Consider the following 26,768-nt stretch of genomic DNA (forward strand, 5'->3'; position numbering starts at 1 on the left):
AATTGTTTTATACAAATTTTTACGCTTTTTTTGTTACGGTCAGTTAGCATGTGTCCGAATATCCTGGTCGATTTACCTTTGTTGAATCTTCCTAGGTTGATCTGTCATTGCCTTTGGTTGCCACCACTGAATTGTTTATGATGAGTTCCCTCTTTTACATAACCAATTTGAGTTTTCTGTGGCTATATTTGTTGGTTTTAATTGTTGGGGTTTAGTTTCTACGTTGACTCTCTTGTGTTAAGTTGACTTTTGTTAAACTCTTTGTTTTTTCTTTGTTTATTTTGCTGGGTTAGGGTATCCCTGATGTTCTTTGGGCTGCTTATGTTGAGGATCTAGCTAAGTTGAATAGGTTGATTTTCTGATGTGTTTAGTTGCCTTGTGGCCATTAGCTGCATTGAGTTATTGGTTTGGAGTCTGCTGCATTGAGTTTAAGGTTTTTGGCGAGTTTTAGGGGTTAATAGCCCTGTTGGTGGAAAGTGCTGGAAGAAAGTTGCTGGAAGTGGAAAGATCTTAAACCACCATTTGTCTGAAAGATCAACCAACCTTAGTCTGAAGAAATATTGGATCGTGACGTGATTCGTTTTGTTAATTACAAAAGTACGTAGATTTATCAATTTCCTTTAAAACGAGCCCTTAAACAAATCTATGAATTTTCAGTGCCCTGTTAGCAGTGGGGGAAGAGGACATATCAATGCTACCAATGCAAAAAATGATTTCCCTTGTTGTTCAAGCCCGGGGACTGTAAGTCTACTGAATAGGGTTTTTGGCTACGGTAAATCCATTGGTGCACTTTGTTTTGATCTGACAACCCTCTAAACAACTCCATGACATTCCAGTGCCTTGTTAGCAGTTGGAGGAGGACATATCAGTGCTACCAATGCAAAGAAGTGATTTCCTTGCTGATCAAGCCACAGGACTGTAAGTCTCCTGAATAGGGGTTTTGGATATGGCGACTCAAATGGTGTACTTCTGTTTTGCTTTGGCACCACTTTATAGGATTTTAGACTATTTTTCAAAATTGCCATAAATTGCTTTTTTTCAAATTAACATTTTACTATCAAGACTAATTTTGGCAATAGTTACCACTCTCAAATCAGTTTTAAATGGCAGTTTTTTCTCACTGGCCAGATTTTTTTGCGCATTTTTCAATTTTTGGTTACTGTGGGCCGTGGTTCGTTCCATACAAGGTCGCAGCTACCGTGATAAATTGTTATATATCCACCTTTCTGCTAAATGTATCTATGAAGCATGACTGATATCGAGTGTCAGCGGACCGAAATCTGAAGGATCCGGAATCAACAGTGGTGTAGTATTTATATAAACAGGGTTTGGGGGAGGAAGGATTTGAGCTGCAAGTCCTAGTTCAGGCTGACACGATTTTAATTTCAATGATTGTAAGATACGCCTTCAAATCAAATTTAATTAGGGGTCGTGAGTTTGACTTTGTGTGAGTGTAAGTGATAGTGAGTACCTAGATTGTTTGGCTGTCGCAAACTCTCTTATTTCAAGTTAAAGTGAACTGTGCTTAATTAACAAATCCCCTTAAACATCGCAGCATAAAAGTATCATTTCTTTCTTTCTTAGTATCGTTTCTTTATAAAAGCATCAGCATCGTAGTATCATTTCTTTCTTCTGCGTTTTCTTTTATTTCTTATGGAGTTTTGAAAGAAATAGTTCTCTCTAAATTGCGAAAAGAAAATACTTTTAATTAATGCATTTTGGTTTCTTTTGTAGTTTCATCGAAAACAAAGGAAAAGAGAAAATTCGATTGTTTTTCCTTGTTTTGGTTGTCATTGACTCGACAGACTTGGGACCAAGCAGAAGGCAGAAGATGGCTCCTAAGCTATATTAAAAGAAACGTGTGAATCTTGTGAAGAAAAGACATCAAATTCAAATAACTAGTAACAATTGTGATAATAAGTTAAAGGTTGCGTCTGAAATTATAGTTTGGATTACCATTATAATCAATTCAGTTGACTAAAGAAGATAAGATGTCTTAGTTACCAAATAATTTTTTGATATTTGGCATTTAATCTGTGTCGAACAATTGACAGCAACTCGGGTGTAACTAGGATAGATATAACTTTGAAGATTGAACACTCCCTTTCCTTCCTGTTGAAGGGTATGAATAAAGTTTGCTAATCTTAATTGATCTACCAAGGAGATACTGATTTAATTTTAATTCGCCTTAATTCGCTTTGAACCACAATTTGTTTAAAACACTTCAGCACAAAGCAGTGTAAGTTTTTCGGCTTTATTTACCTCAGGCGTGGTAACCTGTTGAGTGCCTTGCAGCTGACAAAATTGGATTACATCTGAAAGCATCCAGTTGGGCAAAGAAAGTTTAAAGATTTTTTTCATCGCATAGTCTCTTGACAATCAATGACAATGACAATCTTGACAATCAACACGTTTAGACTAACTGTTCTTTAACATTTGCAATGCTTTAAAACTTAAGATTAGTAAGCTAATCATGGAAAATAATAGCAGCACCTATTTTAGAGACAATGTCTCTATTTCCAGGAGCATAGATGAACAAGATGGTGCAGTAGATGTCGACTCATGGCTGATGCCTCTGGTTACTTACTGCATACTTGTGTCTCTATTTGTGACTATATTAGTAATTGCTATTAATGGTTACTTATTATATTGTATAGAGCACAGTAATACTGCAGAAACTCTTATTAATATGACAATCAAATATCAGTGCATAACATCTTTGTTGTTTGCAGTATTGTATCCGATTGCTCTTACCTTTAAGTTGGCTTTAGTGCAATCACCGACCTGGTTTTGTCTTAGTTTAGGAAGAGTACTGCCCCTTCCTTATGTTTTAACTCAGTTTTTTCTAACGCTTACATCAATAGTAAGAATTATTCTACTATCCTTTACTGAAAAAATAAAAAACTGGCATAATTCTAAACTAGCCTTGGTTGCCGCAATAATTTCTGGACTAACAACAAGTCCTTATTTAGCAATAATTATAAATCCAAAGGGCCAAATAGCATATCGCTATTGCAATGAGGCAACGCTGTCCGAGGCAATGACTCAACCCAAAAATTTTGTATTTTACATCACTACACTAATAGTCATGCAAAGTTGGTTAATTTTACAAAATATTTGGATATTCAAGCTTGAGAAATCATTGCGAAGGAAGGTTACACCGCACCCAAGTGTAGGCTATAGTAAACAAGTCAATTTAGCAACAGCTAAGGCCCAAGTATTTACAGTAGTTATTCTTTTATGTCTTGGAAACATACCCCTTAACCTAATACAGTACAGTTTGTTACCACAATACGGTTTGCCAATGCAGATTATTATAATGAACACGGCAAATTTCTTAAATTTTCTCATATATATTGGAACAGCCCCACTTATGTACCTTTTACTGAATAGTAACATACGGAAACAAAATATCAAAATTCCCTATCAGAATTTTAAAAATTGGATTGTGAACCTCGTCAGTGATTAGTATTAATTTTAATTTGAGTTCATTAATATCAAGGTTTTAAGACCATGACGGGATAGCGACAACCAGGACCATATTCCGGATCATATTCGGTGGGAGGGGCACAAAAAGTAACTTAGTGATCAGGTATTATCAAGGTTTCTTTGCGCAAATATATGTTTACACAATTTTTGGTACTTCGCACGAATCAAATAAGACTTTTAGGAGGGTGTGTCAAAACCATCCGCTGAAAGCATGTCGCTTCAGTCGCTCAGGTTGCAGAGCATGTCGCTTCAGCACGTTCAGGTCGCTGAAAGCATGGTAGCAGCTATCTTGGTAAAAACAGTTGCAATAGAACTAGTCATCGTAGGAATAGTCTCGATCAAAATTTAGCTCATTGGAATTAAAGCTAAGTTCTTTTTAGTACGTTATAAATTTTATTTCATACCTGCATAAAGGGGGAATATAATAATAATCCCTTCAAATCTGGTCAAAACAACCCGTCGCCTCTGGGAAAAATGGATTTAAAACTAAAATAAGCATCCTGGAATTCGAACAATAGAACACAAAAAAATTACGATATTTAATTACGTGGGCCGTGGATCATATATGCATTCCTAACGCAGTAGCGATTCAGGCATCTTTTGCGCCCGGGGCAAAATTTTCATTAGGGTCCCCTCTCCTATCTCCAAAATTTTTCTAGCCAAATTAAAAAGAAAAATTATATTTATTAACAAAATTTTCATTTATAACAGAATTTGTCATTTATTTACAGACTTTTGTTATTTTATATGGCAAAAGACATGGAAAAAATATAAATTTCAGATCCAACTTTCCTATACTTCCTGCTAACTATACCCTCTACTTTATTTTAATTAAAATCATCTTTACAGTTACAAAATGATTATAAATCTTCGATTACTGATTTAAAACTTTGCGCCCAAAAGATTTCTGCACCCGGGTCAAGTGCCCCCTCTGCCCCTTTAAAATTGCCTCTGTCCCGACCATAGATCCTTGTGTGGGGTAATATTTGATTTGGATTTTTTACCGTTTAAATCTATTATGGGTTGTTGAATAATTTTATCTATATATGTGCGCAGATTGTGATATATTCTCCCACACTGAAGCCACACAGGCCATGGTTTGTAAAGATAAAAATAAAATGAAATCATAAAAAAAAATCAATAGAACTAGGTTTTAAGCAATAGGGTCAACGTCCCGACTTCCGCTTGTTCCGCAAAGTCTGTTTTTCCTTTTTGTGTATTATATAACCATGTTTGTTCGCTTTGTGTTTGGTGTTTGAAAGAAATAATAAATTCTGTATTGTGTCAGTAGTGCCTTAATTTCTTATAGTTTTTTTACTTAGATTTTCACTTAATTTTTTTACTTAAGTTTTTTACATGTTTTTTACTTAAGTTTGTACTTTTACTAAACTTTCACTCTACCTTAAGTTTTTACTACGTTTTTACTTTATGTTTTTTACTATGTTTTTTACTTAAGTTTTTACTAAATTTCTTATAATTTTATTTAAATTTCTTTATAAATTTACGAATTATTTTTTACTTCCCTAACTCTATAACTTTTACTTTTTTTTCTATTTAGGACTCATTACATTTCAAAGTACCTTTGTTATTCTTTTCCCAAAAACTTTTGTGACAGAAAATATCCTGTAAATTTTAACTTTATTTAATTACTGTTAATTGAGTGCTATATTAATGAAGGGCCAGAGTTACCACAATCTCTGCAAGCCAAAAAAGTTTGCAAGCCAACAAAGGAGGTAATTTTCCATAAGTCGAAATATTCAATTACAGGGTTTGGTTGCAATATAAGTAAATGTCTTTTATGTTTCTTATGCTTTCATAAGTAATGACAGACAAATGAAAAAAAAAGTTATTTTGTCCACTACTAGGGGACAAAGTAACTAAGGACAAAGTAAGTAGGGGCAAAGTGACTAGGACAAAGGCAGTCTAGTGGACTACTGGACTGCCTTTTCACTATGCTTGTAAGCGAAACAAAAAACTGCTTGAGTAGGTTAACTTTCCAAGATCTTGTGTTATTTTTATTCTTGTATGTATTAGCTCAGCAAAACCCAACAAGTAGAAAACATAACCTAGGCAAAACTTCAATTTGGCAAAGTCCACCCACAGTCGTTTATACAGGTAACCAAAATCAACGCTAAGCCAGCCGTTTTCATTTGCATCAGTGGTACCATATGAGCATAAGAAATATAAAATAAGAAAACTTGATAGACTTTGTCTGTGAGGACAAGGGTTCGAGTCCTGTTGTCGCTGGTTATTGGGCTTATAGCGGTGGGTCAGTAGCGTGACTTTGTAAGCTCTGCCAGATTCGAACCAGTTCTAAATGGGAGCCTGAAGAAATCTGGGAAAGGTAAACAGGAAAGGTGTCCAAAAGTAAAGGATGGCCGACTCCAACTCCCCATTCCGCTTCTTGGCTGAAGGTCCATTAAACGGAGATCAGCACTGCTGATATCTATTGAAAAGTCCAATGCTGTTTAATTTACTTACTTACTTTTAAATAAGTCTTTCGCTATGGTTTAGTCTTGGCTCGTGGGGTCATGGGAAAATCGTTTGGAAAATGGATGAAGACAATTTAGGAAAGAGAAGGTTATAGGGTATCAATGTTTTGCACCGACATTTTTGAGGGAGCTAATTTACGATGCTGAGGATACTACCGTGGACAACAACAATAATGAATTCAACAATCTTGAAGACACTAAGCTCTGTGGTAATGACACCGATAAAGAGTACGATCAAGATGGCCTGCAGTGACACCGGTGATAAAGATAATAAAGAAAGTGTTGACGCTAGGCTCTTGATAAGCCAGCAGGTCATACGAGCAGGTCATCATATGAGCTCAGTTCTCTCCCACCCGAAGATAAACGCCCACAAAATTGGCATTGCTCAGCCCTGAAAAAAAATGCAGAGCTTGGTGTTTGATCTTTGCTAATTAATCTTTTTTTTTTTTTTTTTTTTTTTTTTTTTTTTTTTTTTTTTTTTTTTTTTTTTTTTTTGTGTTTGTGCTGTTGCATTGGTGATTTCTCTTTTCATGATATATGTAAGAAATGACAGGGAATTAATTTTCCAACATTGACCCGCAGACATCTTAGGAAGGTCTTAAATATTCAATATTTATAATAAGCTGTTCCTATTTTCAAATCCTCTGGAAAAGCCTCTGGACACCTTTGGAAAAGCCCTCCCAGATGTAAAGCTTTGAACCACGCAAACTCAAGTCTCGGAAGATTGTTCAAAAGAGAGTGGGTTAAAATACGAACAAGTAATTTAAAGCGAAAACATTCAGATTGTGTAAAAGGGGTAGAGAACTTTAAACAAATTTATTTGAGAGGGCGATGGAGCAACCCTGTTCTCCTTCTGTGTAGGCATGTTTCAGAATTGTCTGGAGGCAAATATGACGACAAATTTTCTTGTTTATTTTTAGTTCTGAGACACTGAATTGGGGACTGAACTGCGTGACTGAGAATTCAGGATTGGGACTGCTCTTCATGGATTGAGTTTTTCATTCTTATGTTCTTAATATCTAAATTTTCCAGGATTAAACATGCTGTTGATGGAATTTTGTCAGTTAAATTTTTTTTTGTGTTGACGAGCTTATGCTGTATTGGGTAATGGCGATCGGATTTTGTTCGTTTGGATAGGATTTTAAGGGGCTAAATTCCGTCTGAGTTGCATTTTGTTTTGGGTTGAAATTTGTGTAGGTTGGGTTTTACTGCACTTACTTATTTCCGTGTAATTTGCATTGATTGAATTTTGCTTGTTCGAGTTTCAAGCAGGTATTTTTTGCAAAAATTGAGTTGTGCCTGGTTTTGCGTAGGTTGAATTTTGCTTGCTATAAGTTTTGCTGTGAAAAAGTTTGTTTGGATTGAAAATTGCGAGTACGGAACTGTGGCTGGTTGGGTTTTACCGTTGTGAATTTCCCCTTCATTGAATATCGTATTAGTTACATTTTTGGTAGCTGATTTTCCGAACTGAAGATAAATTTTACTTGAAAACTGGAAAACATTTGATCCAACCCTTTTTAACTAAAGAATGAAATCTTTTGTTATAATTCGGTTAAAAGGGCAAAATTTATTTTTAAGGGCTTACAATTTAGGTGATGCAGAGGAAACAGAGTAATTCAAAATAATTTACCAGCTGTAGTGATCATGTCTAGAGCTCACTGAAAAAAAAATGACAAGCCCAGTAGAAAACACATATTCATAACTAATCCTACTTCGTGTTTTATTTTTTTTAAAAACACACATTTTTCTTGTGTTACAAAACGTTTGCAAAACAAACATCAAGAATTTGGAGCTAGTCAAATTGATTCGAGGGAAGCTCAATTAAACAATAAAAAGCGTCAAAATCAAACATTAGCCAAAAACTTCAAGCTGTGAAAAAAAAAATTGTTGAAGAATTTTTTAAAGTTTCAAATCAGCAAATAAAACTGAATAAATTTGTCAATTAAGTGTTCATGTCAAATATCAATAAAGATCCTACATCATGTACCTCAAACCATAGCACACATCTACAGCAAAGTTGTTTCCATTAAACTTGTCATTTAGACGTCGATAATAATCAGCTTCGTACGTCAACAAACGTCAAATCAGTATAGTTGGTTGAAACAAAATCGTCACTTGACTTCGGTAAGGTTGTTGTTATGTTACAAAAATTACAAGACTATGAATCCATTTAAACAAATAGAACTCATTTTTTGTTCCTTGCCAAAACCGTTATGCCATAATTTGTCCAAAGCTAACGAACAATTTAATATTTTGCTATTTTTATATTTATTTTAAACTATCTCTTGGTGTTTACAAGACATGTGCTAAAAATGGATTGTTGATTTTTTCTTTTTTCAAATTTTGACAGAGATTTACAGTTTTGCATAGGATTTTGATACAGATTAAGATATGATGTTTCATTTGCAAAAAAAAATTGTTTGAATGCAATCGTAAAACACATGGGTTTAACATGCACAAGACACAAAATTTAAAGCATAAGAAAAAAAAGAATTTTTAAGTTTTCCTTTTCCATTTTTTGAAGGCCAAAAAAATTGTCTTTGTCCGAGCCACTAATTTTTATTTTCTTTAATTAATTTATTTAATTTTTAATTTTTATTTTATTTTCCAAACAATCTCCTTATTATTTTCATTCTGTATTTTCATTCTGTTTATTTTACTTCTTTATTATTTTCATTCTGTTGTTAAGTTTTATTTCTTGACTTATTCAGTTTCTATTTTTACTGCTACTACTAGAAACGCACTAGAGCACGAAGCTGCCTTGAACAAGAAGCCAACGCAGCCTAGAACGGTCTTCCCCAACCCAATGTATTCAGAGCCTCACTCTTTACCCCTCCCGTGGAGTTCTAATTTCATTTAAACTCATCCTTGTAACCTCTTCCTACGCCGAAAGAGTTCAGTTTCGCTTATAAATATTAAATTTTTCCCGTCAAAACTGAAGAACTTGGCCAGACTCACCCATCGGAATCAAAATTTTGGATTGTTCTTCTATTGTTTTCTGACTGGATCACAAAAAGTGTAGCTTCAGTTTCTGCAATCGTTGACATTAGACGCCGATTCTCTTGCAGGGCTTCAGAAAGTTTTCTTTTCAAATCAGCGTTGCCTGAACTTTCTCTTCCTCGAAGGTTTTCAATCTAAAATTAGCAAAGAGAGTGTGACATTATTTCAGCCAAAAACAATGTGTTTACCTATCAGTGCTAAGGTAAAGCATAAAGGCGTAGTACGGCATTGTACATTAAAGTTACTACCATTGGTGGTGATCTCTCTTTCATTACCCTTCAGCCAGGAAGAGCAATAGAGGGTTGGGGCCAGCCATCCTGCATGTTTATACACCCTCCCTCCTTACCTACCCCAAATTTCTTCAGGTACCTATTTACAGCTGGGCCGACTTTCGCTTAACTTACCCTCTTTCTAAACAAAATAAACAGCGACACCAGGACTCGAACCGCTGTCCTTACGGACAGAGGATTTCGAGTCTAGCTTACTGACCACTCGGCTAGGATGGCTAGGACATCAGTGCTACCCAACTGAAATGTAGTTTGCTCGGATTTTCAAGATGCTGGGGGATGAAATCTCCACGTTGAGTGTTGTCAACATCGTCATTTTAACGTTTCACCATTTTTGAGGGCCGTAGAGCAATGTTTTTTAAATCATAACGACTTACTTTTGTTCTTTCACTGTTGTAGATATTTTCCACAAGAGCAATTTCTTTCCAGGTATTTATTTTTAATTTTTTGCTAATGTGGGCCGTGATTCATTTTTTGCTAAGATCTAGATTCCCTGTACAGTTATGCGGTGAAAAAAAGTACTTTCTGCACTTTTTAAAAATTTGGAATTGTGCATAAAGTACTCATTTAAAATAAAATTAATTACATTTTTAGATAGGTAAGTCTTCTGGGATGCCCTAAGAGCACTCTCCTTGGGATTTATTATAGCAGACGGGTTTTAATAAAACAAAATGACGTCATTATGACGTCATTCAAAATGACGTCATTAAAGGTATTTAAGAAATTCGTTCAAAGACAAATTTTTAATTGTAAGAAGATCGTGGACGGAAAAATGTTTAATTGTAAAATGACTGAAGAACCTACAACGGCAACAGCCGAGGAAGCTGCTCAAAGAGTCTATGCCAAAAAACTTGCTGCTGATAGAGAAAGTAAGAAAAGAAAGCGTGTCGAGGAATCACAAGAACAGCAAGAAAACAGGCTTGCGGCTGATAGAGAAAGTAAGAACAGAAAGCGTGCCGAGGAATCACAAGAGCAACGTGAAAACAGGCTTGCGGCTTCAAGAGATAATGCCAGATTAGGAATGTGCAATTTCCATCAACGAAGGCGTGTCGAAGAACTACCAGAGCAACGCGAAACTAGACTTGCTGCTAAAAGAGAAAGTGAAAAAAGAAGGCGTGCCGAGGAATCAGAAGAGCAACGTGAAAACACGCTTGCGGCTTCAAGAGATAATGCCAAAAGAAAGAGTGCCGAGGAATCACAAGAGCAACGTGAAAATTATCGCATGGCATTCAGGTACAGCCCAGTCGATGATTATAGTAGATGTGTTCAAATCGGAACTATGTCTAAAATTTGTCCCTACTGCAAGGCCTTGAAATTTAATGGTGAAACAATGGGAATGTGTTGCGCCTTAGGAAAAGTTAAACTTCCTCAACTGGCTGCACCCCCAGAGCCACTGAAGACTTGGGCTTACTGGAACTACGTCAGAATCTAAGCGTTTTTTTTTTACCCAAAAATAAGAAAATATAACTCATGTTTCCAAATGACGTCGTTTGGTGCCCAAATCGAAAATCCAGATCAATTTATGACTACTTTCAAAGTAAAAGGGCAAATTTATCATAGAGCAGGGTCCCTTCTACCATTCTCAGGCGAGAATCATACATTTTTACAATTGTACTTCATCAGTGATAGAAATTCTGAATTGAATGCACGTTGCGAAATTTCTCCCGACGTTGAAAGGACAATCGTTTCCCAATTGCAACATCTTTTCCACGAAAATAATAATTTTGTGCGTCCGTTCAAAACAGCCATGAATTTGATGCCTACTGATACGCATAAAATTGTTATTTCCGCTGACAAAACGCCTCCTGGCCAACACGTGCGTAGATACAATGCTCCAACTATCGACGAAGTGGCAATCGTTATGGTTGGTGATCAGTTTTTACCTCGAGATATTATTCTTCATAAGCGAAACGCTCAGTTGGTAAGAATTGCTGAAACTCATCGATGCTACGATGCCCTACAATATCCTATCATTTTTCGGGATGGAGCCGACGGCTATCACTTTAATATTAAATTGATAAATCCAGCCACTAACAAAGAAATGAATAAGAAATGCAGTGCAAAGCATTATTATTCCTATAGACTAATGATTCGGCAGGATGAAGACAATTATATTTTAAAATGCCGTCAATTGTTTCACCAATACATCGTTGATATGTATGCAAAAATTGAATCAGAACGTTTGCTATTTATCCGTCTCAATCAGACCAAGCTCCACTCTGAACAATACATTCATTTGCGAGATGCAGTTGTAAATGACGGTAATACCACAAACGTTGGAAGATTAACGATTTTACCTTCGTCATATGCTGGCAGTACCGGTCATAAGCATGAATATGCTCAAGATGTTATTGCGTATGTTCGTCTCTATGGTCGTCAGGATTTATTTATTACATTTACATGTAATCAATCTTGGGACGAGATACAGCAGCTTTTACTTCAAGGACAATCGGCGATTCATAGACATGACATTACGGCCCGTGTCTTCCGGCAAAAGTTGAAATCACTGATAAACTACATAGTAAAACTTGAAGTGTTTGGGTCAGTGCGATGCTGGATGTACTCAGTGGAATGGCAAAACCGAGGATTGCTACACGCACATGCAGTGTGAACATCCAGATACTAATCTGGCTACATTATAAAATTACTTCTAATGAAATTGTTGATGTGATTTCCGCTGAAATACCTGCTTGCAGTCCGAAATCAAAGATATCGACGAAATCGTACAATATCAGGCTGGAAGATACATAAGCAGTAATGAAGCTGTTTGGCGAATTCTTTCATTTCCGATACATGAACGTAGTCCAGCTGTTGTTCACTTAGTGGTACATTTACAGAATGGTCAACGTGTTTATTTTTCGGAATCCAACGTGCAACAAAGAGCCCTGAATCCACCGGATACAAAGTTAACTGCTTTCTTTTCGCTATACAAAAATGATTCTTTTGCAAAAAAACTGCTGTATACTGAAGTGCCTTCGTATTACACGTGGAATACTAAAAATAAAGTATTTGAACGTCGAAAACAGGGTAAGTCAGTCGAAGGCCAACCTACCATCTTCAAAGATACCGCGATAGGAAGACTCTACACCGCTCACCCCAATTAACATGAATGCTTCTTTCTACGCCTGCTTTTGGTGAATGTACCCTGTCCGACGTCCTTTGAGTATTTGAGAACTGTAAACGGTACTATACATGACACTTACCGCAGTGCATGCCAAGCTCTGAATTTATTGGAGAATGACCAACACTGGGATAACTGCATCAATGACGCGTGCGAAACGTCAACTCCAAGTCAAATTCGTGCATTGTTTGGAATCATACTAACAACTTGCTCTCCTTCAGCTCCTACAGAGTTATGGGAAAAATATAAATCGAAAATGTCCGAAGATATACTCCATCGAAAACGGTTAGAGACATCAGATATGACTTTTGATTTTACATCTGAAATTTATAACTACACTTTGGTTATTATAGAAGATTTGTGCGTATGTATGGCAAACAAACCTCTTCAGGATTCGGGAATGCCTTCACCTAATTGTACCGCGGCTGTTTCGACATGTGTGGAATTGGATCGTGAACAAAGTTACAGTACAAGTGATCTATTGTCGTATGTACAAAATAACATTTCCAAGTTAACGTCGGAACAAAAAGACTTTTATGATACGATAATGCATTGTGTCGATAACAACGTTGGAGAAATTTTCTTTTTGGATGCGCCAGGAGGTACTGGTAAAACGTTTGTGATAAAACTGATTCTGGCATCAATTCGATCAAAAAATGATATACCGTTGGCAATTGCGTCGTCCAGAATAGCCGCAACGTTGCTGCCTGGTGGAAGAACTGCTCATTCCGCTTTGAAATTGCCTCTGAATTTGCATTCTACAGAAACTCCCACGTGCAATATTTCCAAATCATCTGGGATGAGTTTGCAGCAATGCAAACTTATTATTTGGGACGAGTGCACAATGGCACACAAAAAATCGCTCGAGGCTCTGGATCAATGTTTGAAAGATTTGCGAGGGAATTCGAAACCCTTTGGCAGCACATTAATATTGCTTGCGGGAGATTTCAGGCAAACATTGCCTATAATACCTAGATCAACCCCTGCAGACGAAATGAATGCTTGCCTGAAAAATTCTAATTTATGGGCACAAGTAAAGACATTAAAATTAACTACAAATATGCGTGTCCGATTGCAAAACGATGACTCTGGTCAAACATTTTCAGATCAATTGCTGGCAATTGGAAACGGAAAGCTCCCAGTAGACTCAATTTCAGGACGTATACAACTACCTGCTGAATTCTGTAATTTAGTGACGTCAAAAAATGAATTGATTGAAAAAGTATTTCCGAATATTCTAAACAATTATAAAAATAATAAATGGCTAAGTGAAAGAGCGATTCTTGCACCCAAAAATATAGACGTCCACGAAATAAACAATATTGTTTTGACCAAGATTCGAGACCAGGCAGTCCTTTACAAGTCAGTCGACACAGTTTTGGAACCAAATGAGGCGGTTAATTATCCATCTGAATTTTTAAATTCTGTGGATCTTTCAGGGTTTCCACCACACGTGCTACAACTAAACCACAACATGCGTACCAATAATATTGTTACGTAACATAAACCCACCAAAGCTTTGCAATGGCACGCAACTTGCCGTAGAAAAACAACAATGGAAAACGTAATAGAGGCCACAATCTTGACAGGGCCTTTTGAGGGTGAGGCTGTTCTTATTCCTCGCATTCCCATGATTCCAACGGATCTGCCTTTTCAATTTAAAAGATTGCAATTCCCAATTCGATTAGCATTTGCAATCACCATCAACAAAGCTCAAGGCCAATCATTAGAAAAATGTGGTATAGATCTTAATACTGATTGTTTTTCCCATGGACTATTGTACGAAAAATGTTCGAGGGTCGGTAAACCTGACAATCTATTTATATGCAACGACAATTGGACAGCGAAGAATGTTTTATATTCGCAAGTTTTACACAGTTAATTTGTATTGTACCTATCTATCTATCTATCTACATAAAAACGAGTTGTGTGTATGCATGTTTGTTTATTTGTAAAAAGAGCGTTTGCATATGACGTCATTATAAGTACATAAGGCTTTGTATATGCACAGACAATGGGAAAGCCAAGAATGTTGTATATTCGCAAGTTTTACGTAGTTCAAAACACATATATAAATCTATCTATATTCATAGGTGGTACACAGGGACACAACTACAATGGCGCGTAACTAATATGGCGCGTAACGACTTACGCGCGCGGGGGGGCTTGGGGGGGCGCTAAGTGCCCCCACCAACTAGGTGTTGGGGTGGCGCGAAGCGCCACCCCAACAGCTAGTATATATATAAATAAGTTGTATGTATGTCCATCTGTTACACTATCTTTACCGTTACACTGTTAGACGTTATTACCGTTATAAAAGAAAAAAGCTAAAAAAAAGAAACTAAAAAAGAAAAAAGAAAAAGAAAAAACTAAAAACTAAAAAAGAAAAAACAAAAAAAAAAACCAAGAAAGGAGAAAAAACTAAAAAACAAAGAAGAAAAAGAAACTAAAAAAGAGGGCGAAAAAACTTTAAAGGGTAAAAAACTAAAAAGAAAAAAAGGATAAAAACTAAAAAAAAAAAAAAAAAATAAAAAACTAAAAAAGAGGAAAAACTAAAAAAGAATACAAATTTAAAAAAGAAGAAACTAAAAAGAATAAAAAAAAATGAGAAAACATCAAACATCTAAAAAAACAAAAACAAAAAATCAATTATTTAAAAAAACTAAAATAAAGAGGTTTCAGTTCTTTTTCATTTTCTCTACCACTCTGTCTTAATCAAGTATTCAATAATGCTTTTTTTGGAATAATAAGTATTCAAAAAAATTGAGACTCTTCCAATTTTATTAAATTGTTTAAAATGTAAAAAACTGGTAATTGCGCAAATATTTCAATATATTTTGACAAAGGATTAAATTAATTCGAAAACTTTAATACAGAAACCCAAAAGTTTGATGTTATTAGAAACTGTTGAGCTTTAGAGTGCTAGGTACACAAGGAAATTTTGTCCAAGTTTCAATTAGTTTCAAATGTTACCAAATGTCAAATGTTACCAAAAATTGAACACCAGGACGAAACATTGGAGCAGTGCAAAACCGTGCAGTTAGAAGAAAATCAACCTGGACAGCGAGAATCAAAACGTATCAAAACTGAAAATGATAACGATGATGATTGGGTTTGGGACATAGACCTGGATAAGGCCATCAATGCCTACTAGATTTCAGTTAAAAAAACAAAGGTTCGGCGATATGTATTTCATAATGACGAAAGACAAGCCGCGGTAAAAGAAAGCAAACAACTTAAAAGTGATAGCGATGATCCAAAATAAAAGGACTAAAAAAATATAAAAACAAACAAAATTGAGAAATTTTCTTCTTGGATGCGCCAGGAGGAACTGGCAAAACTTTTCTAATAAGATTGATTCTGGCATCAATTCGATCCAAAAATGACACAGCGTCGGCCCTTGCATCGTCCGGAATAGCCGCAACGTTGCTGCCTGGTGGTAGAACTGTTCATTCCCGATTGAACCTTGAAACATTTCCAAATCATCTGGGATCGGTAAAGTATTGCAGCAATGCAAACTTATTGTTTGGGACGAGTGCACAATGGCACACAAAAAATCGCTCGATGCTCTTGACCGATCATTGCAAGATTTGCGAGGAAATTTCAAACCCTTTGGCAGCACATTAATATTGGTTTCGGAGATTTCAGGCAAACATTACCTGTTATTCCTAGATCTACACCTGCGAATGAAATGAATACTTGCCTAAAAAATTCTAATTTATGGGTACACGCAAAGACATTAAAATTAACTATAAATATACGAGTCCGATTGCAAAACGATCACTCTGGTGAAATATTTTCAGATCAGTTGCTGCCAACTGGAAACGGAAAGCTCCCAGTTGACTCAATTTCAGGACGTCTACAATTGCCTCCTGAATTCTGTAATTTAGTGACGTCAAAAAATGATTTGGTTGAAAAGGTATTTCCGGATATTCTAACCAATTTTAAAAATCATAAATGGCTAAGTGAACGAGATATTCTGGCAGCCAAGAACAAAGACGTCCACGAAATCAACATTATTATTCTGGCCAAGATTCGAGACCAGGCAGTCATTCACAAGTCAGTCAACAGAGTTCTGAAATCAAACGAAGCGGTTAACTATCCATCAGAATTTTTAAATTCCCTGGATCTCCCAGGGTTTCCACCACACATGCTACAACTAAAAATGGGCGTACCAATAATAATGTTACGAAATATTAACCCATCAAACCTTTGCAACGGCACGCGACTTGCCGTAAAAAAAAACAATGGAAAACGTAATAGAGGCAACAATTTTGAAAGGGCCTTCCGAGGGTGAGGCTGTTCTTATTTTTCACATTTTCATGATTCCAACTAATCTGCCTTTTCAATTTAAAAGATTGCAATTCCCAATTCGATTAGCATTTGCAATCACCATGAACAAAGCTCAAGGGTAGTCATTAGAAAAATGCGGTATAGATCTTAACACGGATTGTTTTTCCCACGGACAATTATATGTTATATGCTCAAGAGTCGGTAAACCGGACAATCTATTTATATGCACAGACAAGTTTTGTATGCTCACAAGCTTTACGCAGTTAAAAATTAGCACATATCCGTTGTATATACATATGAGAATCCATATATAGAAGCCTGCCGCGTGCCGCTAGATGGGGCCAGGTGGCGAATCCAAGCCTGCCGCATGCCATGATGGGGCCCGGCGGCGAAGCCGCAGGGACCCAGCACTGTCTGCGGCTAGAACAGAAGGGACAATGAAAATCCATATATAGAAGCCTGCCGCGTGCCATGCTGGGGCTCGGCGCCATGATGGGGCCCGTGGAGACCAGTCGCAAAGCCGCCGAGACCCAGCACTGTCTTTGGTTAGAACACAAGGGACAATGAGAATCCATATATAGAAGCCTGCCGCGTGCCATGCTGCTAGTTAATGATAAAAATGATGGAACTAAAGATATTTAATATTGAATCTGGTTTAAAGCTGACTAATAAGACTTACTAAAAAAGACTCGTAATAAGATTTTTCTTGGTGTGAAATTTATAATTTCATCTTATTAATACAAACAAAATCCCAGTCTTGTGTTTCATCAGTAAATTTATTTTTTCCTGGAGATACATATTTAAGATTTTTGGTGCAGTAAGCAGTTTGCATAAGAAATTAAAAATATGCAAGAGCCTTGAATATTTCATCAATTTAAGAAATTTATAGATACATTTCTGTTTATTTAAATTTATGATACAAATCGATATAACATAAGGAAAGACAATGTTTTTGATTAGTTGGTTTAACCAACCACGCTAATTTTGACACGGCAACTTGTTCTACAGAAGAACCAGAAAAAAAATGAAAAATACAAGTTGTGGCAGGACTTGGGACCATTTTACTAAATATAGTACTTTCATACTCTATTGCGTTGTACCTGATTGCTGGTTTTAATAGGTGAATGTCAAGGTAATAAGAGTTCAATTTTTGTCTTAAAGAAAAAATTGGGTATCAAGAATGAATTCAACCTTCTTTTCTTCTTTAATTCTTGTTTTTAATGATTGCCTTTCTATAGTCCCTGAAATTTTTAAGCATATAAGCAAACAAAATATATTTCTGCGCAAAGAATCGTTATAATCAATTGTTTTCTTCTGAAATAGGCTTTTTTTCAAAAAGGTCTTTTCATTCAGTCCACTTAACCTAAAAGTTGCATGAAAATCCGAAAGAACGAATTTTGGCCTTTTTTAGGTTATCAAGAATCGATAAAATACTTTTTTTTTCTCTTACGTTCGTTCTGCCCAGTGTCTACACCCAGTAAGTTAGAACCCTATAGTAAACAAAACAAACAAAAAAAATCAATAAAATGTTGTTTTTATTGATTTTTGTGTTCATTGTGGTTTTTGCCGTCTATGTGCTCCGCAAGCCTAAGTTAATAACATGATTCTTCGTATAAAAGCACCCTGAGAATGAAAGTTTACTTGTAGTAAGGAATCAGCACTTGAATGAGGAAACAAATTCAAGATGTGCCGTCTTCTTCACGTTTGAGTAATTTCACATTTTTGTTTCATGTTTATTGAGTTTCAAAATAAAATAATTAGCGTAATTGCGATCACAGTACAAGCTCCTCCTTTATTTCAATCTATATAGATCTTCGCTAATTTTTTGGGGGGCTTCCCTAGGAGACTTTTTATTAAAAAAAACTAACTATCTGCGGCTACTTGTGAAATAAGCTATTTTGTCGTGTTGAAAATCTTGGTCAAAATTTATCCCAGACCATTACCCAAACATCTCTAAAATAGTCAGCAAATTTCATATAGGGATTCTGAAAAATTCCCACAGTGTAAAATTTTTCCTGAAAAATTCACCCCCTGGAAACATCCCTCCTATGGAAAATTATCCCCGTGAAAAATCCCAAAGCAGAAAATTCCCCTTTCCCCATACGAAGAAATACTTGCCAATAACACTACACGCAAACAATGCAAGTTTTGTGTAACTTAGACCTTTCGCCAGGAGCTGTGGGGGGTTATGATATTTCCAAAGGTATAGTTATTAGGCCTTTCTAATATGCTGAATAAAATGGCTATCTAAAAATTTTTACCGGATAATTTTGAGAAAAGGGGTGTGGGAGGGGGCCTAGTTGCCTCCGATTTCTTGGTAACTTAAAAGGGCACTAAACTTTATTTATCAGTCCTGGTTGAACTTCGCTGAGGTAAGGATGCTGGGACTGTTTTGAAAAACGGTCCATTTTAGTTTTATTGATTTTATCCTCTTGTAAGTTGTTTTTTATTATATATCTGTATTGCTGAGGAAGGCCCTTGGACATAGGGCCGAAATATCCATTCTAATTTGTTTCCCACTGTCTTGAGAAATTCCCTATTGTTCTTCTTGTTCTTAGTGTTTGTGATGTGTTGAATCTGATGGTTTTATTTTATTAAGATTTTATTACTTTTAAGGGGGTATTTCCCTCTATTTTTTTGAAAGTCAGATAGATTTCCCCAGGCTAGTAGCCTTTGATGGGTAAGACTAAACATAATGAAACCTATATACTTGAAATAAGCATAAGAAAGCAAATTCTTTGATACAGCTATTGTTTAAATTAATTATATAATTTTTTTTGTTTTCAATTATATAGTATAATTTCGTTTTTTTACAGTTTTGGTTGCTATTGAGCCGGGCTACTCCTTGGAATTCGTTCCAATAAACTGTTTGATTGTCATAAAAGTTCTCTCTTCAATGTTCTGATTGGCAAGGAGTTGTAAGATCTTTGTACTTCAATGAAACAAAAATGGAAATCTGTGAGCTGTAACATCTTAGCAATTGGATGAAGCAGAAAACGATAATATGAACAAAAAGAAGTAAGATCTTAGATGCAAAATTGCAGAGTCAAAGATTGCAGAGTCTCAGCAATTTGAAGAGTCAAAAAGAGCTTAATGTGATATACCCACTATAACAATTCAGTGATGAAATTAGAACAGCTGTCTGCATCTGAAAATAATTATAAATAATTGAAGAATGGTTTACATGAGTGTTAGAACGGGAGGGAGAAAAATTGTCATTTAGCCTATTTTATCTACTTGAGTGCAATAGTTTAAAGTAATTTTTTAAAAGTACAATGATCTTTTCAATCTAGTTGACCATTTCAAAGTGTTATTGCACTTACGGGTACATAATCCAGAAATTCCATGGGCACCAGCAGAAGGATGCCCTGAGGCAATACCTCCCTAGGGCAATAAGAATAAACTATAAATAGGGAAATAAGAGGCATTCCCATTTAAATGTTGGTAGAGCCCCTCCCTAGTCTCCGCTGGTGTTGTCCTGGTTCCCCTACCCTGGGATGGCAGTGCTCACGGTAAATAGCTGTAGTCTAAAATATTCATGGAACAACAAAAATTTGAAAATTTCAGAGCTAAAAAGTTTCAGAGCTGTACTCTTAAACTTTTCCGTGAAAAACAAAAATTTGCACCATAAAATAAAACTATTTCATGTGTAAAATGCTTAGTTTTTGGCGAACCTTTACTGAGCCATTATTCACAACCGAATTTATTCGTTAAGGACATTAAATTTAGAAATTTTGATTTGAACTTAAGAGTGGGCTTCTTTCCAGAGCGTGTAAACCGATATTTATGTTAAATTGACTTACCTTATTCATTATTGAAACTCTTGCTCTTAGCTCGGCGAGTTCAACTTCTAATTCAGACCGAATTCGTTCATTCTCTTCGCGATATTTGTTTTCTGCTTCTCTTAAGGCCACTTCGGTGACGCGAGTGATGTGTGATTCCAATTCTTCTTCTAGTTCCTGCAAAAATAAGTTAAAATGCAAAGTGATAATTTGTATAAGAAAACGTCAAGGATATGGTACCTAAGGGTCCAAAGTTACAAAACAAATTTTTGTCCAGCAGTTCAAATTTCATAGGAAAATAAAATAAATACGATAATAGTGACGCCATAATGTTTTTAAAGAGGCCCATAGGCGCAACTCTTTTCTTCTTTGCCGATAATCACGAAAGAGTTTGACGGCAATACCCTCAGGGCGAGGCACCGATATTATTGATTACGTACACCTGGCTGTTGCGTAATACTATAGGGAGTATTATTGTTTACCTATGCAAATTTATTAGAATAAAAAAATCTTGAAGAAAATATCTCAAAACAAAAGGAAAACATCTCCGAGAAAAAACACTTAAAGCTTTGAAGAAAAATTATCTCAAAGAAAGAAAATAAAATCTCCTAAAGTATTACGTAACACCCACGTGTGCGCAATACATCATTACAATCCGGGGTTCCCTGCTTGACTAGATGCCCGTAAACTCCATCATAACAAGTCTCGTTGACACACAAATTTACGTCAACATCAAAGACTTTCTTTACGTATATGGCGCCACTGGGGGAATCACCGTTAAACCTTTTTTGGTAGTGCCTAAGGGTGTGGTCAGACGTATTAATATGATACGACTCATTTCTATTAATTGTTAATTAATAAGGTGATATGTGAGGGTGTTTGTCAATGTGTTTCTAAGAACAATTTATCAGAATCTTCTTGGTAGTTCATTTGACTAACACATCATTCCTTCACACTTAGGAGTCCCCAGCTCAAATCCTACACCAATCGAACAGGAAATTGCTACGCAACCTCCACTCTTTGCGGAAAATACAAGTGCTTGAAGATAGCACTCACATACAACACACACAACAAAAGCACTCACATAAACCAGCGCTGGATGTTCTCCCTTCTGTAACTTGATATTATTTGTCTGTGTGGATTTTTTTTTTTTTACTGCAAAACGGCTATACCTAAAAAAGAAAAAATGTTTCTTTACAAGAATTTCACATAAACCATAATTTGATATCCTTCCTTCCGTAGCTTGATATTATTTTACAAGGTGGAATTGCATTTCTTAACTGCAAAACTGTAATACCTAGAAAAAACCAATGTTTTCTTGATTCCAAATAAGAAACTCAAAATTATAAATTAATAAGCACTCCACATAAACCATAACTTGATTTTTTTTCTCTTCTGTAGCTCGATATTATCCAGGTGGTTAGCGAGGGGCTACTTACTATCTATTAGAGGGGTAGAGAAGTCCCTTTATCCAGACGACGTATTCTACTAAAGTTCATAAATCGTGGTTATTATTTATAATTTTCCATGTGTATGTGTTAGCTATATTAAATTTCAGTAACCCGTTGATTTTAATGTTTGTAATATAACAAAAATAAATTTTTGCCACCATTTAGTGACTGAAAATCAGCTATTAAACGATGAACCGAGTCACTGTTTGAGCTTCGAATATCATTTCTTACAAACAGATTAATACGGTAAAATTGGGTCAAACATTGCAGGGCTATATCAAGAATTTATTCGAATGGGGATGTTTTGTTTGGGACGAGGTTTACCTTACAAAAAACTTTACAAAAGGAGAAAAATTTTTGTTTACCTTTATTATCGTTAATCTTTCACGAATAGGAAAAAACATCGGGGACTTCTAACCGGATAACCCCACCCCCGGGATACTACCCTGTAGGAGAGGCTTACCATATCTTAAGCAAGTTTTTACCATTCTAAGAATACCTTTAAATAACTACATAATTCTCGTCCAGCGAATTTATAGATCTAGAACTAATGAATTAAATTATACAAGTATCCTGTCATTTACTTGTAACTTATAGCAGGAGGCTTTTCGTAAAATAACACACAGAGAATATAAACCTTTTAAGCTCTATTAAAGAACTAAAATAAAGGCATTTCTTTTCATGACCTCTCATTTTCTTTATCCTTTCCTTATTTTTTACTTTGTTTTTATTTTCTCTTATCTCGTTTTATTTTTCCTAGTTTTGTTTTAATTTTCTACGATGTTCGACAAGTAATTTTCCTTTCTAGAGACTGAAAGGTAATTGATCAATGTACTTACTCTTAATTGTGCCGCATGTGAATGCCTTTCCTTTCTGATCATTTCCTCAATAGCCTGTTTCTCTTTTATAGTTACATGGATTTCTTCTAAAATATTTGAAATGAGCTGTTCAAAGATGGCCAGACATTCCACATTGTTGTTGAACGAATAAATTCGGATGTATGTTTCTTTGAAATGCAGATACCTAAAATATACATAGGTTTGTCCAAAGTCCCTCAAACAAAGTTATCCGGTGTGAGGTTAGGCTAAGCATTTCCGTGATAGGAGACCATCCCTCCTTCCTCCTACCCCTGATCCTACCTCCTCCTAAGATGTCCGAGTCAGCAGTATTTGTTCCGTATTGTCTTCTATTTCACAATTTTTTATAGATTTGGGTAAACTTACACCCCGTGAAATTTGTTTTCACAATTTTTCCCGATCGAATAACCCAGTAAAGTTTAAGAGGGTATGAGGGGAGGAAAAAATGAAAAAAACACCACAGTTCTGTACCGATTTTTTTGATGGAAGACTATTACACCTCCTGTTTAATGACAACTTTATCGGCAGACGTTGGGAAATAACCAAAAAAAAGTAGTATTTTTTTAGATTTTCTTCAACGGTAATTTAAAGGGTAAACTGATTTGTCAAATGATTTATTCGATTAGGCCTTATGAATTTATTTAAACAAAATTAAACCATGCTATTATTATGAACATTATAAAATTATGTTTTAACATCATTATCGATTAAGAATGCAAGGTTTGGAGCTCGAATTTCTCCTTTTTTCCAAATGCTATCTTCATGATAATCCACATTTTCCTCACGCAAAATAGGAGCAAAATATTCATAAGGCTCCCCCCTGTCTATGCTTCGAAAAATATCGTATTCGAGGCATTTTCATTGCAAACATTTTTTTAAATTTTCATACACTTGTATAGATTTTTTCTGCTCGTGAAACTGATTTTCTTAAGATAACTCTTTCCGTGCTGATTTTTCTTGTTCGTGGAACTTGCTGTATCCTCATTTTTGTTCATGAAACTTGCTGCCTGTTGTTTTTCTCTTCATGGAACTGATTTTGTTCTTGGAACAAATTGCGTAATGATTCTTTTTTGCTAGTTAAACTATGAAAACGGTACTGTTGAATTTTTTTTACTAGTAAAATTTTTTTTTACTGTTTTTTGCTAGTATCGAAAACGGTACTGTTGAATTTTTTCCGTTTTTTTTCTTTTTCTAACATCTAACGGCGAACGTTCATCCGAAAAGATTCAACAGAAAAAAAATTATTCGCAAATGGCCGAGAAGAAGAGGAATAACATATTCATTCCCTTGACTCGTATATACTGATACATAGCCTACTCTCAAACCCAAACTTCGTTTAGTGATTATGGACTCTCAAACGTGAACGAGAGCCTACGAAAGGCTTTACTGGATAAAATGACTTCTGGTTATTTTGCTTCGGTCTTATCCAACCTTGATATAAATTTCAACAAAACTCATAAGTCTTCCGAGTCGCACGTAGAAAAGCTTTAGGGAAGATCCTATTTGTATTGCATACCGGATAAACAAATTAAAGTGATAAGTGCTACGCACGAGAATGACAATGCTACGGTTAACCTAAGAAATAAGGTTAGTAGCTGGTTTCGTATTAACTCAGGATTTTAGCCGATAGGTTCTATCCCATTTATGTGGATATCTTGATAAACTTTGTCCTTAGGAGCCTAGCAAAGACAGTGGGAGGACGCGGAATCAATTAGGGAAGCAAAACTCTCCTATACTCAGATTACACTGATGATTTGAGCCTCCTAGATGAAAATGTTAACAAAATGAGTGAATTTTTATTGTGCAAGAATAGCTTTAAAAATTAATTGTAAGAAGACTAAGTCGTCTAAGACGATTGGGAGTTAGTGAAGATGAAGAAGTGATGTTGGATAATGAGAAGATTAGTCAATTGGACAGTTACTCTTTACTTAACCAGGCATAATTATTAGTAAAGAATTTGGGTGCCGTTAAAATATTAAAAGCAGAATAGCCAAGGCCCGGGGTGTTTCTTCGTTGTTGAAAAATAATTGGAAGAATAGGAAGATAAGTATGTTAAACATGATTAGAATACTGGAGCTTACAGTAATGACATCGCTCAAGCATGTTTCTCAAGTGTGGGTTCTCGAAAAGACGGAGGAGAATTTAGCGGATGAGAGAGAGAAAAATGAGAGAGAAGTAATTTATTAATAGAAATAATGTTCTTACATCGTCTTTCAACAGTCATCGGGGCTACCCATTGGGTTGTATATGATGGTTGTTTCCATCCTTATAATCAACTAACATATAGTCACACTTCACCTCTAAATAAAAAATAATAAGAAAAAGTAAAAAAGATAAATATATAGAATTATTAAAAACTTCCCAGAAGGTAAAGCTTCAGCCCTCTCTTGAACTGGCTAACATTATCTGGCATATTAAAACACTCGGTGAAAGAATTTCACAGCTGTGGTCCTGCAAAACACAGAAATAAAAATCCTCGTTGAGTACCCCGAGCCTGAGACACTATCCCAGAAGAATATCTAGTTTCATAACAATGATAAAACGAGCCAGACTAAAAATTTCCCAAAATTTTTCGATATAATGGATGTTTTGATGTAAATTGCTAACATATTCTTTTGGGTGTTCGATTGACTGATCGAATCCTAAACAGTAAGCTCTGCAAAAAATGCCGTTCAATTCCGTCTTCTAGGGCTGTAATGAGAGGGAGGCTGAAATGACTAGGACACGGTCAGCGGATGAAGGACAAATAGCACACGTTTCTTTAGCCGTCCTGGCTAAGTGGTTGGAGCGCTGGTGTGGGAATTCTTTGTCCAAGGGGCACGGGTTCAATCCCAGTTGTGACCAGTTATTTAATTCGGGACGGGGGTCAGTGGCATGACCCTGTAAGCTAAGAGTCGACCCAGCTCTAAATGGGTACCTGGAGAAATCTGGGGAAGGTAAGCAGGAAGGGTGTGTGAAAGCACAGGAAGGTTGGCCCACAGCGCTTCATTGCACTTCCTGGTTGAAGGGCCATTAAACGGAGATCAGCACCGCCGGTTTGGACCTTAAGGGTCTGCTGCCGTCTTACTTACTTACTTACTTGTTCTTTACATGCCTATTGGCTTCAGAGATATCCATAAAATTTCGACACCCGTGGTTATGCAGCAAGTGTTCCAGGTTTAAGGAGTCCCTTAAATTATTATAGCTCGAATGTCATAGCATAGGGATGCCCCACCGCAAGAGGGAAAGGGGTATGTGATAATAATTTGCAAATGGAAATGATGTTAATTATGTAATAGCCAATGTACCTTTTGTTTAAGCAATCGACAGCTTCCGTACTTAGACGACTTAAGTACTTCTCCCACTTTATTTCTGCTTCGCGCTCTCGCTGGTCCAATTGACTTTCAACACTAAGCAGTATTATATCACCTTTAACGTTTAAATGGTCATTCAAACTCTTGCTGAATTCTTCCAAGCTAATCTTGCCATCACAGTCTTTATCAAGTTGTTTGAAGAGGTCAACTGATGAACAGGGATCAATTTTGAGGCGAAGACAAAGTTTTTGAAATTCAGGTAGTCCAATATATCCATCACTATCTTCATCAACTTGATTGAAGATATTTTCAGCGTACATCATACGCGTTAATTGATGCCTAAAATATAGCCATTGTAAAAATAAATTGTACTCTCCCAAACCTTCAAAATTGTAGGATTTTCCTATAATTTTCAATATTTTTCCTATAGGTTAACTATTTCTGTTTTCTTGTAAGTCGTTTCCCCTAAAAATATTCACCGTCGAAAACAAATGACTTGGTGTATGGTTTTGAACTTTACTTATGATTATAAATTCGAATGGAAATTAATGGTTCTAGTGCTCTTTTTTATGTGATCAAAAATTGGACGGTGACCTGCCCCACCCACCGCTCCTTTTTCCCCAAAGTCGTCGATCAAAATTTGATTGAAAGGTTTTTAAGTCATAAAATTTGCCAATTTTTATACATAGTATTTGTTATTGTG

At 35.8% G+C, this 26,768-nt stretch overlaps 1 protein-coding gene and 1 long non-coding RNA gene across 5 annotated transcripts in view; both read right to left on the bottom strand.

Annotated features, from left to right (window-relative positions):
* LOC136035268 (uncharacterized) overlaps positions 1-26,768 on the bottom strand; it is a 278,010-nt gene that overhangs the window by 129,390 nt on the left and 121,852 nt on the right. The window lies entirely within an intron of this gene.
* LOC136035264 (ras and EF-hand domain-containing protein homolog) overlaps positions 1-26,768 on the bottom strand; it is a 100,921-nt gene that overhangs the window by 66,174 nt on the left and 7,979 nt on the right. For 3 of the 4 annotated variants that reach the window (XM_065716935.1, XM_065716934.1, XM_065716936.1), the window contains exons 2-5: positions 26,060-26,404; positions 22,755-22,938; positions 20,486-20,641; positions 8,940-9,115 (exon numbers count right to left, since the gene is read on the bottom strand). In XM_065716935.1, the coding sequence (XP_065573007.1) occupies positions 8,940-9,115; positions 20,486-20,641; positions 22,755-22,938; positions 26,060-26,388 (845 nt within the window). In that variant the 5' untranslated portion in view covers positions 26,389-26,404. The remainder of the gene's footprint in view (positions 1-8,939; positions 9,116-20,485; positions 20,642-22,754; positions 22,939-26,059; positions 26,405-26,768) is intronic. The other variant, XM_065716937.1, reaches the window with a different exon arrangement.

This window comes from Artemia franciscana, chromosome 14, assembly GCF_032884065.1.
Source record: "Artemia franciscana chromosome 14, ASM3288406v1, whole genome shotgun sequence".
In the NCBI taxonomy this organism is placed as follows: Eukaryota; Metazoa; Arthropoda; class Branchiopoda; order Anostraca; family Artemiidae; genus Artemia; species Artemia franciscana.